The sequence below is a fragment of the Euphorbia lathyris genome, chromosome 7 (genome assembly GCF_963576675.1).
Source record: "Euphorbia lathyris chromosome 7, ddEupLath1.1, whole genome shotgun sequence".
Classification (NCBI taxonomy): domain Eukaryota; kingdom Viridiplantae; phylum Streptophyta; class Magnoliopsida; order Malpighiales; family Euphorbiaceae; genus Euphorbia; species Euphorbia lathyris.
Genome location: NC_088916.1, coordinates 62,811,671 through 62,825,626, shown reverse-complemented (window position 1 = coordinate 62,825,626; position 13,956 = coordinate 62,811,671). Strand labels below are relative to the sequence as shown.

General features: G+C 32.5%; 1 protein-coding gene and 1 non-coding gene across 2 annotated transcripts; one reads left to right on the top strand and one right to left on the bottom strand.

Annotated features, from left to right (window-relative positions):
- The first annotated feature begins 7,015 nt into the window (after positions 1 to 7,015).
- LOC136201799 (small nucleolar RNA Z279/snoR105/snoR108) lies at positions 7,016 to 7,118 on the top strand. The gene has a single exon (XR_010674138.1). It is a non-coding gene; the product is annotated as a small nucleolar RNA Z279/snoR105/snoR108 (small nucleolar RNA).
- Positions 7,119 to 8,088: 970 nt separating this feature from the next.
- Positions 8,089 to 11,591, bottom strand: LOC136201229 (protein PSK SIMULATOR 2-like). The gene is made up of 11 exons (XM_065991848.1): positions 11,439 to 11,591; positions 11,256 to 11,348; positions 11,073 to 11,163; positions 10,274 to 10,367; positions 10,026 to 10,123; positions 9,692 to 9,761; positions 9,366 to 9,469; positions 9,163 to 9,279; positions 8,977 to 9,053; positions 8,816 to 8,860; positions 8,089 to 8,718 (listed from the first exon to the last, which is right to left on the bottom strand). The coding sequence occupies exons 1-11, from the start codon at positions 11,474 to 11,476 to the stop codon at positions 8,244 to 8,246; spliced, it is 1,302 nt and encodes a 433-aa protein (XP_065847920.1). The 5' UTR covers positions 11,477 to 11,591; the 3' UTR covers positions 8,089 to 8,243.
- Positions 11,592 to 13,956: the final 2,365 nt, after the last annotated feature.

Sequence of the window (13,956 nt, the reverse complement as noted above, 5' to 3'; positions counted from 1 at the left end):
TTAGGTAAGGGTATATCTACCCACTTTCAAAGTCAGGGCAAACCACAGATCTCGATTAGAGTTTACAGTGGAATTTACAGATTACCTACCAATGATTTTATTAATGCTAGAGATTCATTATTAGCACTTTTTTTTTCTTTTTCGGGTTTTCCAATCCGATAATTTTTTTTAACAAGACTTTTTTTTTTTTTTTTTAAATTAAAGCTGTCACTTTTAATTAAGGCACCTTAAAAAAGAGAAGGCAGAGAGAAACACGGCTTCCTGTCTTAGGGCTTAATCTATGGATAAATCATAAAAATATATAACTCATATCTAGTTAATATAGAATATTTAACTCATATATATAATTAAGTCAACCAATTAGAATTAAAAATATATAACTCATATCTAGTTTAGCAAAGTCCACACTAATCTTTCATACTGCCCAAGATGAGATGGAAGGATGCACCAAAAACAAAAGTAATTTTAGTTTCTTAAATTACCCAAGATATATTATTGAAGTATAAGAATCATTCCTAAAATATTAGCAAAAAAAAAAAAAAAAATTGAAAGACGTGCTAAGAAATACTAACAAAAAAGGTCATTAGGATAAAGAATTATATATATGCAATTAAAATAGTAATAGCAAAAGAATATAAACTAATTAATGGTTTTATATAGAATGAAGAAAATTATACTATTATTTTATATTCTAACTCTATGCATGCACGTCTCATTTTAACTAGTATATATTTAATATAACAGCTACTGAAATTGATTAAATAATGAACTCGAGTCTTTGCTAGATTAATATAGTAATACACTACTAAAATATTAGATTAGTTATTAATCACATAAATGATGGGATTATGAAACTCGAGCCTAATAATATTATTATTTTACAATTATTATTTGTTTTTCATTCATCTATTGACTATCTTAACTTTTCATATCCTTCCGACTTCTTTAATTCTCGTTTTTGTAACTTTTATCTATTATTGTTTAAAGCTCAATTGACATCGTTTCTTTGGGATTGTCGTAACTCTCATCCTTTTGATCAAAATCAATTGTCGCCACCTAAGCTTCTTGTTGATAAAACCCCGAATTCATTATATGATTTCTAGGAATAGCGGGATCAACAAGTTCTAGTTGGCTTCTTACATCAGTTATGGAAGCTCTTCTTCCATAGATTGTTGATGCTACCACGACACTTGAGGCTTGTATAAAATTAACTCAAGCATACGCTCTCGCTCTCAGATTCAAAATTTAAAGGCTCGATTGCAAAGCTTAAGTCGTGGTAATATAGGGGTACGATTGGTCAGCTACATTGTTATGTTGTGTTCTTGCCAGATGTATGATCTCTTTGTCTTCTCAAAAGCAACATATTGTGTCATATTCTTCCACGGAATTGTTCCATTACTTCAACTACATCTGAAATTGGATGGATACAAATGCTTATAGGTGAAAGTGGTTTTTTTTTTATTAATCCGCTCTACTTTATGGTGTGATAACATGAGTACAATTTATTTAATTATTAACTATTAACCTCGTCTTCCATTATCACAACAAATATTTGGAAATTGATTTTTATTTTGTATGTGATAAGGTACATCCAAAGGCTCCTGTTGCTTCCACGACTGATGAAATAGCAGATGTCCTTACCAAGTCGTTTCACATGAGTCATTTTCAATTACTACGAGACAAACTAACAGTTCATCCACACCCTGTATAACTTGAGGGGGATCGATAAGGAGTTTCCGCCACAATAGTTCCTTATGTCTCAAGAATTTGTAACTATTTAGGGAAATAGAGTTTGTTTTAATTAGGAACTTTACAAACCGAATCCAACACTGCTAAGTGTCCCAATTTACGTGTGTGTCCTATATATATATATATATATATATATATATATGTCCTAAACTATGAATTGAACAATTCAAAAGTTATAATTGTTATAGGGATGAACCAGGCAGAAGTTTGTGGGCGTAGTCTATAACGACGCGGTCTGAAGTTGGTGATGCCGAGATAGGAGACTTGTGTAAGAAGCGTTCCTAAAGGATATTAATAATAAGATAGAAGTAAACTGAATCTCACATTAAAAATAGAGAGAAATTTACAATCGCATGTAAACACATTTTAAAACTATTAAAAGCAATAGATTGAATTAATTTGAGTTAAAACGGATAATATCTAAGAGAAACAATTATAATCAACAACTCAACCAAGCTAATATTTCTTCTTCTTCTTTATCTAATAGCAATCTGTAATGTGGTTGTATGAAATTAATTTATTGAAAGCATCTCAAGAGTCCATTCAATATAGAGACAGACCAAACAATTTCAAAGAAATTGAGTGTTGAAATAGATGGATGACTATTAAGATGTTGAACTAATCCTCTCTATATGAGGTAGTCCCCTCATTAGATGTTGTTGATGAGTTTAGTCAATCATCTATATGAAGGGACCAATTTAGAGGGGTGGGAGAGGGTTTGAGGACTCGCGGGTCCTCGGAAAATTTCATTAAATCTCTCTACAAAATACTCATAAATATTGAAGTACCTATATTAGTGATTTCTAAATTTATATATGATTAAGCTGTCTTAAACATTTTTAGAACCATATGCTAAATGAAAATATTGAATCATAAATGCGTTCATATAACAATAATGTTTCTACAAAATGAAACACTAAAATACTTCAACTTGAATTTTAATATAATAAATATAATAAAAACAATTTAATTTAGATATTTTATTAATAAATTGGACTTCTTAGAATTTTTAGATAGTTAATTTTCCAGATAAGTTAACATTCACTTAATTTTTCACATAATAAATAACAATAATAATTTAATTAGTTTTGTGTAATAATAATAAATTAGGCTCCCTTAAATTTGAGGCTCTGTACGTAGGGATGGCAACGGGTACTCTACCCGCGGGTACTCGGCACTACCCGACACTATCCGACCCTAATGGGACTATCCGTACCCTGTATAAAAGGGTACGGGACGGGTATGGGATCAAAACCATTACCCGTGAGGGTAATGGGACGGGTATGGGAAGACCCCCAGGGTACCCGGTACCCGTTACCCGTCATAAATTTTTATATATTAAAAAAATATTATTGTGTTTTAGATGTGAGATTTGAATACTATCCTTTTGTTCTTTAACCATTAAGTGATACCACTAAACTATTTTATTTTTATTGATTAAGGTTCAATTTGTTCAATTTTTAAATCGATGATTTATTAAGTTTATACTTTGTTAAATTTGTAATATTTTTTATTTTATTTATTGATTCTTAACGGGTAAGTGTACCCGTGGGTACCCGTGAATTAAATGAGAATGGTATGGGATGCAAAATATATACCCGTTAGGGTAATGGAAAGGGTACGGGTAGTTAAAAAATAAAAGGGTAAGGATTTGGGATTGGCACTACCCGCGGGTACCCTACCCGTTGCCATCCCTATCTGTACGGGATAGATATGATACTCTCTCCTCCTACTCGGCTCAGTGTACATATATATAAACTTTATAGTAGTACATAGATAAAGGAAAATTATAATGTGAATGATAATAGATTTCTTTAATTTCAATATATGTAATTGAATGGGCGGAAAAGTTTATGTAACCATTTAATTGAGTAGATGAACGTAAGTTAAAGCAATAAATGCCAACCATATACTAGTTCAGATCAGATTATAATAGTTTGGATAAGGTAGATCAGGTACCTACTGCATTAAACAATTTAGTTGTACCATGTATAGGAGGTACACCTGTCTATGGTCCAGGTACCCGCTCGGTCCATCCAGGCCCGTGTCCCTTAGACCGGGTTAGGATAATAAAAATTGTTCATAGGTCCAGTCCGACCCAAACCTATTAAAACCCACCTATTTTTTGGACGGGTTTGGAATTAATAAAAACAACACGGGCCGGTCTAGCCCGGACCGGTCAGCCTATTAATATTGATTAATAAATATTAAATATTCATTTTTAAGTATAATATTTATTTTTTATAATTAATAATTATATATATATATATATTTAGGTGGGCTTATATGGGTTGGGCTTGGAATTTGATTTTTGGGTCAAATACATGAATATCATAATTAAGTACAAAATTACAACTAAATCATATCACTAAACTTAATTCTTAATATGTCATTATTCTCTATATATTATTATTTTACATCATAATTTAAAAATTCTAAACTCAAATTCATAAATCATAAACTCTAGAAAATATATTCTAGACTTTTAATTAATAAACTCTAATCCTTAAAATATATTAAAGTATTGATTTTACTAGTTTGACATAATCTAAATTTATAACTTGACATAGTTATAAATAGTTCTTAAAAGATGAATTTTTGTGTAATTTTCCTTTGATTTTTCAGCCCGAGCCCGTCTAAATTAATAGTGAGCTGGACTGGGCTTGGACTGAGCTTTTTTACCTAAAAACCCGATAGGAGGAGACATCGTCGCCTATTATCCACCTCCTATCACCTTCAATTAGTAACGGCATAGTACTCATTTGGCTCCCTAAACTATGGTTTTAAAATCAATTAGAAATTTAAACTATCAAAATCATCAATTGAGTTCTCATTGTAAACAACAATCATCAATTGAGGCTTCATCGAAAATTATTCGGTTGAACAATTTCAGACCCTCTTCTCTAAACTCATTTTGAACCAATACAGAGATTATTATAGTCTATATCAAATAGTCACAGTTTTTTATTTTAAGATAGGATGAGAATTCATATGATGATTTTTACTTAGTTCAGCGACCTGATTGATGGTTTTGATAGTTTAAGATCTAACCGAGAATTAGATTGATTTTCCTTTCTTATAGTACTGATTTGTAACGCATGAAGGTAGAACAATTTCCGCATTTGAGCAAAAAGATGAAAATGGACTTCGTGTCCTCCAATACCCTGAAGGAACACACAAAGACAATTTATATTTTAATTCTATTTAAAAATATCAATTTAGCTTGTTACGTTGTGTTTATGGTTTATTTATACTAATTACAAATGAATATAAAAGTTATCACACCAATTTGTTTTCTTCTAGACATACAGGTTGTAGTTTAGTTGGCACCGCATGCTGAGTTTGTGGAAAAAGATCTCAAATTTGATTTCCACTAAATACATCCGTAGGAAGGGGTGAGGAACCTTAACTGTGACTAAGTCCCGAACAGGATTATCTCAATGAGGATACATGTGGTTTAGACCAAAAAAGTTTGTATTCTTCTATGGAATCATATATAAAAGAATTTTAAATGGGGATAAGATTTTAAAAAATTACTCATGATGGATACAAACATAATACGGTAACACCTCGGGTACCCGCTATAATTTGTTAATTTATATTTTTTACTCTCTTAACATATTAATTAATGCATACTAAAAAATAAAGGAATAGATGAAGAATCTCATATCAAATAATTGATGATTTGTATTTGTTATTGAATTTTATATTCTATTATTTAAAACTTTAAGCATTTGATTTGTGAAATATTAAATTTATGTATATTTTATTAAATTTATAATTTATTTATCTATTTATTATTTAATTGATATATTTAAATGAATACAAGTACCCATAAATTATATAGGATGAGAATGTTATTTAATTTTTTTTAACATCAATCAATCTCCTTAGGTGGTATGCATCTCTTTCTTAATTGATTGAGTTGTATTACTTCAATGTAGAAGTTCTCCTTTCCATCATATCAGATTTGCACTTTGGACAAATGAATCCAAAATGATTTTTTCATGGCCCGAAATTCTTGTGTTATTTTCAAGCATATTGATAAATTATTTATCTTATGGAGCAAAGTAAACATATTCATGAGTTCGATGGCTCGTTCAGTCGGTTCGATCTAGTATAGATTGAGTTTCAACATGTATATTTATTTATTTTGTCTAAATCTGTTCAATCCGCACACAAAATAGTTGAGTTTGGATTTATCTCAAAATTTGAGTCCAACTCTGCTCAGTCAGACTTTATATTATATAAATATTATATACATATTTGTTACATTTGTTTGGCTTAATACATTATTTGCTTCTTGAATTTGTTCAAAAAACTTGATTGATCCCCTAAACTTTCAAAGTATCTCAATAGCCTCTTAAACTTGCATAAAATATTCAGTTAGCCTCCTGAACTTGCGTAAAATGTAATCAATTGATCACTCGGTTGCAAAAAGTAAGTTAAATGCGGAAGATGTATTCCACGCATCTTAGAATGTTATTACATAATTCAAAAATATATTAAAAAGGAAGTTATTGCTTGTTCAATTATACAACTTGTCTTCTCTAATCTAAGAATCGTATAGCCCGATTTCGGTCGTTTTACTTTTTATACGACTCGTGCAATACATCTTTCACATTTAACTTACTTTTCTGCAACCGAGTGATCAATTGATTACATTTTGTGCAAGTTTAGGGGGCTAACTGAACATTTTATGCAAGTTTAGAGGACTATCGAGACACTTTAAAAGTTCAGGAGGGCAATCAAGCTTTTTGGACAAATTCAGGGGGCAAATGATGTATTAAGCCATATTGTTTGGTTATATAAAATTGTTTTTGTTGAATTTTATTGATATTAACTAATTTTTTAATTTATTTATTTTTTATTATATATATTTATAGTTTAATTTTAATTTTTTTGGTAATATAGTTTAATTTTAATTAACTTTTTAATATAAATATATATTAGTTGTATCGACTTGAAATTCTTATAATAACTCAGATGGACCTGAATCGGATGCAAATATAATGTAGAATAAGCTGAACTTAGATAAAATAATTTAGCAAAATATCTGATTATCTTGCCCAAGCCCAACCCAAACCCGGCCCAGTCCATAAACAGTTATTGAGCAAAGCAAAGCTGAGGCGGTTGCGTAATAAATTTGTGTTGTGTCAGCGTTTTCACCTATCCCACATCGACAAAAAGCAAGAGAGCGGGTCGACGTGCTCACTATAAAATAGTGAAAACAAGGCGCTAGAAATTATCCTTCTTGGCAGTAAACGGGATGTGATGAGTGGTCAATGCTCGCTAAAGCTATGCGAGATGGGTGTCCGCCCTTGCCAGTTACGACAAACTGGGCACCCTCTTTTTAACCATCTGATCCCAAAAACTATAGTTTAATTTTTGTTTCTTTCATAGGCATAAATTGCTTGCCGCATCTTCCAGCAAGCCTTTTATTATAGCTGAAACTTTCTTTTGTTTTATAAATTGTGTTGTGTTTTTTTTCTCCCTTATGAATTAGTGAGAAAGGTCTAGGGAACCTCTAGATTTGGTGGAGTTGTAATCATTTCAACCATTAATTGTAAACCTCTAGACTTGGTGGAGTTGTAATCATTTCAACCATTAATTGTAAAATTAATGGATGAGATTTGATTGATCAATAAATGACTAATTAAATATTAAAATTTATTAATTAAATTTCATTCATTAATTTTGCAATTAATGGTTGAGATTACAACTCCACCAACTCTAACTCTAGAGGCTTTTTAACTCTAGAGGATCCCTACACGGAGAAAGGTACCGTGTTGTTTTAAAATAGGAACAACTGTTCAGGGTTTAAATTACCTTTAAAAATTGGGGTTAGGGTTTGATCTATCTTTAAAATATACTTTCCCTTAAAAGCAAAATATTAAACCTTGTCACTTATCACTTATAGGGTTGAAATCGAGCTGAGCTATAGCTCGACTCGACTTGTCAGATCTGCTTATGAGCTTTTGAATTGATACGTTTATAAATCAAGTAGAACAAGATTGAGCTGAACTACTCATGATTAGCTCGGCTCATTTATAATTCTACCCACTTGTAATGAAAGATGGGGATATTCTAATTTAAGGTCTAATTTTTAGCATTAATTTTGTTTTGAGATTTTTCTAATTTTGCCAAGTCAAGAGGTAAAATATTATTAAATAATAAGTCAAGAGAAAAGACATAACATTTTGGATAAATCGGAATACAAATGTTACCAAATAATAGATCAAGATAACATTTTGGATAAATCACGGGTCTAATAGTGCTTTAAGCCAAGCAAATTTTTCGTGTTGATCTTAGGATAAAGTAAATTTTTTGAGATTGATAAAACAATAATCTGTATATCATTATATTGATGGTATAATTCAGAATATGACATAAATTGAGTTATATACTACAAAATAGGAATTTAACGAATGAATATACATGAATAATAATATTTAGAAGGAAAGCAATTAATAAATTGTGAAGAAACATAACTCTTACATAGAATCCAAGCCATCCATAATATCCAAAATATTTGGGTGTTCCAAGTATTTTCTTGAACCAATCTCCCTAGCCGGAGAGCTTCCTGTGCTCCGGCTCAATGTCTTCACTTTGTCTCTTCTCTTGGAAAATTCCTGACTCTTGCTTATTCCCGGAACCAATCTCCTCCGGCACACCTTCTGTAACAAATCTTTGTCGTCTCGAGATAGTTGAATGCTGTACGTTGTAGTACCGCGGTTGAGTGATAAAAGTTTCTGCATCTTGGTATGGAAAACCAGTCCCTTACGAGTTGGTGAACGGAAAGGCGCTGTTTTCAAGCCATGATCTCTATGCCGTACTAAGTCTATCAAGCGATGAAGTAATGTCACGAGTTCCAGAATGTACATATCAGCCTTCTGTTTATCAGCATGGTATAGTGTCTGCAGGCGGATCAGGTTGTTCTGTGTCGTTGTGTTCTTGCCGAATTCGCTTCTATCATGAAGAAGAAATGCCATCAAGATTCATTCTTAGTATGATGCATATAATGCATCATTAAGCAAGAGAAAAAGAGAGAGAGATGTGAACTAACCCGGTATTAGCCCATTCTCCGACCCACCCGAAACCTTGATGTGCTCTGCAGACAATTGAAAGAACGTTAAGAAAGAAAAAAATTCAGGCTGTGAAGCACACCTTCACTTGACTTGAGCAATGAGATAAAGAAAAATCGAACAAAAGCATCGATAAACCTACTTGTTCGTATTGGTGGCAACAGGTACCAGCCAGTGGAGAGTCTTTTCGATTTCCGCTTTCACTTGAGCTACCGTAAGCTGCAAACAGGCACAGTACAAAAATCTATTCAATCCATGAACATGCTTCGCGTCGAAGAAGAAACATTTTTCATCCAGTTCAATGAAAAAGGGATAGACCGAAACATACCTCTTCCTTATTCTCAAGCATCTGTATTCGGGAACGAAGAGTTGTCTTAACAACAGTTGGTAACCCATGATATAAATTGTCTCTTGTATTCGGAGGCAAGGAGGTGGGACGAGATGCCTAATAACAGAAAAATTTGGGCTTGTAAGAACCCTATGGAAAAACCGTTCTGGCTGAAAAGGAAACAGAAGCAACAGCGAACTTACAATGTTGTCAATCTGGTTGATGACATTAGCATAATGCAGTGCAAGACCAGCTACACCTAACCTTTGCCCATTCTTACCGTGCTCCTCTTTAGCCAATCTAACACCTACAATTTGTCAAAAATTCAAAGAATTTTATCATTTGAAGAACATCTTATCCGCAACTGTTTTATGTCCTTATGGTGCAGAAGCCAAAAATATCAGGATGGAAGATAACAAAATTCATATTCATTGCACGAAAATGCTGAAGTTATCAATTAAATTCATAGAGTTTCCACGCTCATAAATTCGTCATCTTCTGATGTTTTCACGAGAAAATGAAATCGTACCATTGTGTCCAAAGGCATCCAAGATAGCTTGGTGTAAGTAGGTTACAATATCAACAAGCTTCTCCGTGACCTGCAGAGTATAAGCCGAAGTTATAATACCCACTTACAGTTTATTCTTTATTTCTCCATGATTTGAAATACATTCCATTTTACATCATTAGTTATTCAATTTCGACTTCCATCTTCTTTACAGAAGCTTTTTCTCCGTGGCATGGAAGGAAATTAAGCAAAAGTAATAAAGAGAGTATTGCAAGTAACGTAAACGAATTCCAGAAAATGGATGAAAATGAAATGACAAATGCACTCCTGCAAGGAACGGACTACAATCATGTACCTCCTCCAAATTCTTAGACCATAGAGATTTCTTTTTCAAGCTCCTTACAAGCTTTCTTTGTTGTTTTAGCTCACTTAGTAAAATCGTGAGACTCTCTCCTACAATTACAAAGAAAAGGGCTAATTATACCAATAGAATAGATCATAAAATCACATCAGATATAGCTAATCGATTGCAAACATAAAACCTATCACACTCAAGCACGCCTAAAAGATCATAGCAAGAGAGAGAAATTCTCCATGCCTAACCTTTTTTCGGTAGGTGCAAGGACTCTACTTCTTCAAGCTTTTGCTGATAATCTTGTTCAAATCTGTCCAAAGCATGCAATTCGTGATATAACTCCTGCACAAGAAGAAGAACCGAAATTATTATAGCTGCAAACAAATTAAGTTAGAACTTCTCAAGAAGCAAAATATTGTCCAACATTCTTCATCTGCAGAATAAATGTACTGCAAGATGTCTTTGAAGCTCACAGCACGATGGGTTAAAACACTCTTGGTCAATGAAATTTGGGCACAGCTTTACCATGGTCAATAAACTTCATTTTGTGTCTGATAAATAACTCAACTTTGTAATTTATTTCAATAAATTCACTTCGATCCATTTTCATCAAAATTTACACCGGAAAGATTAAGAAGACCGCAATTTTATTGACGAGCTACCAAATCACTTGTAAAAAGAAGTGAGATGTGGTGGACATGTGGCATTTTCCCAAGTATCAGTAAAGTCACTTTGATGGATATCAGTCAAAGCGACTTTATTGAAACAAATTGCAAAGTTTGAGTTATTTTATAGGCACAAAAGAAAGTTTAGTGACTGTGATGAACGCGCAACAATTTTTTAGAATTGGATAATAAAAAATCAAGAAACATGAAGAAAGGATTTTTCTCAAAGAAGAATGCAGCAAACCCATCGAAGGTAAAAGCTTCAAATATAACCCTGCAAAGACATTAGTTATCTATGTGGCGTGATTCTTTTAAACACAAAATACAGCGGAAAACATTGATACCAATACTAGCTTTTGAGTAGATATGAAAATGAACTTACCGAAGTATGCTGGGCCAGGTTAGTTAGCTCTTTCACTGTCATTTCTGTCTCCGCTCTAGGTTGTTTATCATTGGAATATTCTGAATCTAATCTGGAGTATTACAAGCAAGCCAAAACACATCATTTTGATGTTAGCGAGCGAAATAAGGATAAGAAATATAAACCATAAAACTTCTACCTTACTTTGAAAAATATCGATCCAGGTTGTGCCACTGTGGGTCTTTACAATGATCTCCAAACCGAATCACTTCTCCAGCAAAAACATCAAATTCCTCCCTAAAAGATCATAGAAAATAAGGAAAGTTATGTTGAAGCCAAATATGCTACAAATTGAAAAGTAATAAACAAATTCTAATGAGCAGCGACCTTTTGTCAGCTGCAGCAATAATTAGCAGCTCCTTCATATCTGCAGAAACCAATTGCTGTACCCCTTCTGAATGTAATATCTCTTTCTTCAGAAACTGGACATTTTCATCGGAAAGTGACTGAAACAAATTGGCTCCTTTGGCTATTGTATTAGCTACTTGTTATAATTTCATCGTTGATTAATTTAAAACATGTCATTTTTAGACATTTTAAATCCGAACAACAACAATTCAATGTAGTTTTACCAAATACTAGTAAGTAAACAACTAATAACAAACAGCTAACAATAACAGCTAACAGCTTACTGCAACTGCAAACAGCTAACAGCTTACTGCAACTGCAAACAGCTAACAGTAACCACAACAGCTATTAGCTAATAGCTGAACCAAACAGACCCTTACTGTATTTATTTTTATAAGCTGTAGTAGAAATGAAAATTTTCCCTTACATTTCGGAAATTACAAAAAAGAGAAGTTAGATTTATTACTAGAGCATATAGAATATCAAATGAGTCCTAAGTTATTTTATTCCTTAACGTTTAAAACAATTCCTCTGCATCTTGGGAATTTCCAGTTGTCCCTCCTTATTTACTCGTTATTCACTTACGGATAAACTCTACATTCTCTGTTGTGTTGATGATATCTTTGTCACAAGTACGAGTCTGGTCCTCATTTATCATACCATTTAGGCCATTGAATTAGAATTTCATATTTACATTCTTGGGTGAGCTTTCTATTTTCTTGGACTTGAGATCGTCTACACCAAGCGAGGAATTCATCTGTCTTAGGTCAAATATGCGAGTGACATCATTACAGAGATTAAGATAGCTGATTGCAAATCATGCTCTACTCCTATGCCACAACACTCAACTTATCTAGAGAGCATGGTACGATGCTAGCATCTAGGGACGAGTACCGCAGTATAGTTGGTGCACTACAGTGCCTCATGTTGACTCGTTCAAACATTGCATTTTCAGTAAATAAACGGTGTCAATTCTTGCACTGTCCAATAGATGAGCATTGGAAAGGGGTCAACCGTTTTATTCACTATATTAATGGCTCTCACATTCTTGACATTTCTTTCTCCTCTCAACCGATTCGTGTTATTCATTGTTATTCTGAAAGTGACTATGATGGTTGTCCGGATGACCATCGATCACATATGCCTTCTGTGTTTTTCTTGACAATAGCCTCATCTCCTAGCATACTTGGAAGCAACCCACATTTGTTCGATCTTCCACTGAGAGTGAATACAAAGCAGTTGCTAATGTCACATCGGAACTTCTTTAGATTCAATCTCTTCTACAAGAACTACGATTTCCAATTCCGCGTCATATTCAGCTATGGTGTGACAATGTTGATGCTATTTATCTCATGGTAAATTTTGTCTTTCATGCTCGTAAGAAACACATTGAGCTGGACTACCATTTTGTTCGTGAACATATTGTTAATGGTTTCTTATCTGTTCGTTTTACTCCGACTGATGATCAGGTTGCAGATATTTTAACCAAGCTTCTATCAAGCACTCGTTTCCTATTACTCTGGGATCATCTACGATTGTGTCCTTCGATATCTGTTTCATAAAGGTTCTGTTTGATAAAGGTTGTTAGTACATATCCTATCAGTCTTATTAGAGTTTCACTATTATTATTATACTATATACTTATCATGTAGCTTTATATTTTTATTTAGAATTTACTTAAAATAGAATTAGAAGGTGCCTTCTATGGTTTCTTTATTTTTTACAAAGTAAAGCTTACTTTGTTTTTTTCATTATTGGATGATGGTGGACTTTAGCAAAATAAGTTCATCCAATGATGGTAGAAAAAAAATAAGATTTACTTTGTCAAAAACAAAGTAAGCATAGCCTAGCCCGAATTAGAATAAAACTAGATTACATTTTTTTTTTAAACTATTAGTAGTATAAATATATATTTTCGGTAAACTCTAACCAATTCAACCTAAATTTATTCCTTTAGATATTTTTTTAACATTTACATACGCCTGATTTTATTTTATTTTGTAAGAAAAAGTTTAGGTAAGGGTATATCTACCCACTTTCAAAGTCAGGGCAAACCACAGATCTCGATTAGAGTTTACAGTGGAATTTACAGATTACCTACCAATGATTTTATTAATGCTAGAGATTCATTATTAGCACTTTTTTTTTCTTTTTCGGGTTTTCCAATCCGATAATTTTTTTTAACAAGACTTTTTTTTTTTTTTTTTAAATTAAAGCTGTCACTTTTAATTAAGGCACCTTAAAAAAGAGAAGGCAGAGAGAAACACGGCTTCCTGTCTTAGGGCTTAATCTATGGATAAATCATAAAAATATATAACTCATATCTAGTTAATATAGAATATTTAACTCATATATATAATTAAGTCAACCAATTAGAATTAAAAATATATAACTCATATCTAGTTTAGCAAAGTCCACACTAATCTTTCATACTGCCCAAGATGAGATGGAAGGATGCACCAAAAACAAAAGTAATTTTAGTTTCTTAAATTACCCA

Excerpts from the sequence above, each read along its gene's own strand:
- LOC136201229 (XM_065991848.1), bottom strand. The coding sequence starts at position 11,476 with ATGAAGGAGCTGCTAATTATTGCTGCAGCTGACAAAAG. Across the intron at positions 9,762-10,025 it reads GGTCTAAGAATTTGGAGGAG|GTCACGGAGAAGCTTGTTGA; the intron begins GTACATGATTGT and ends TATACTCTGCAG. Across the intron at positions 8,861-8,976 it reads GTTGCCACCAATACGAACAA|AGCACATCAAGGTTTCGGGT; the intron begins GTAGGTTTATCG and ends AATTGTCTGCAG.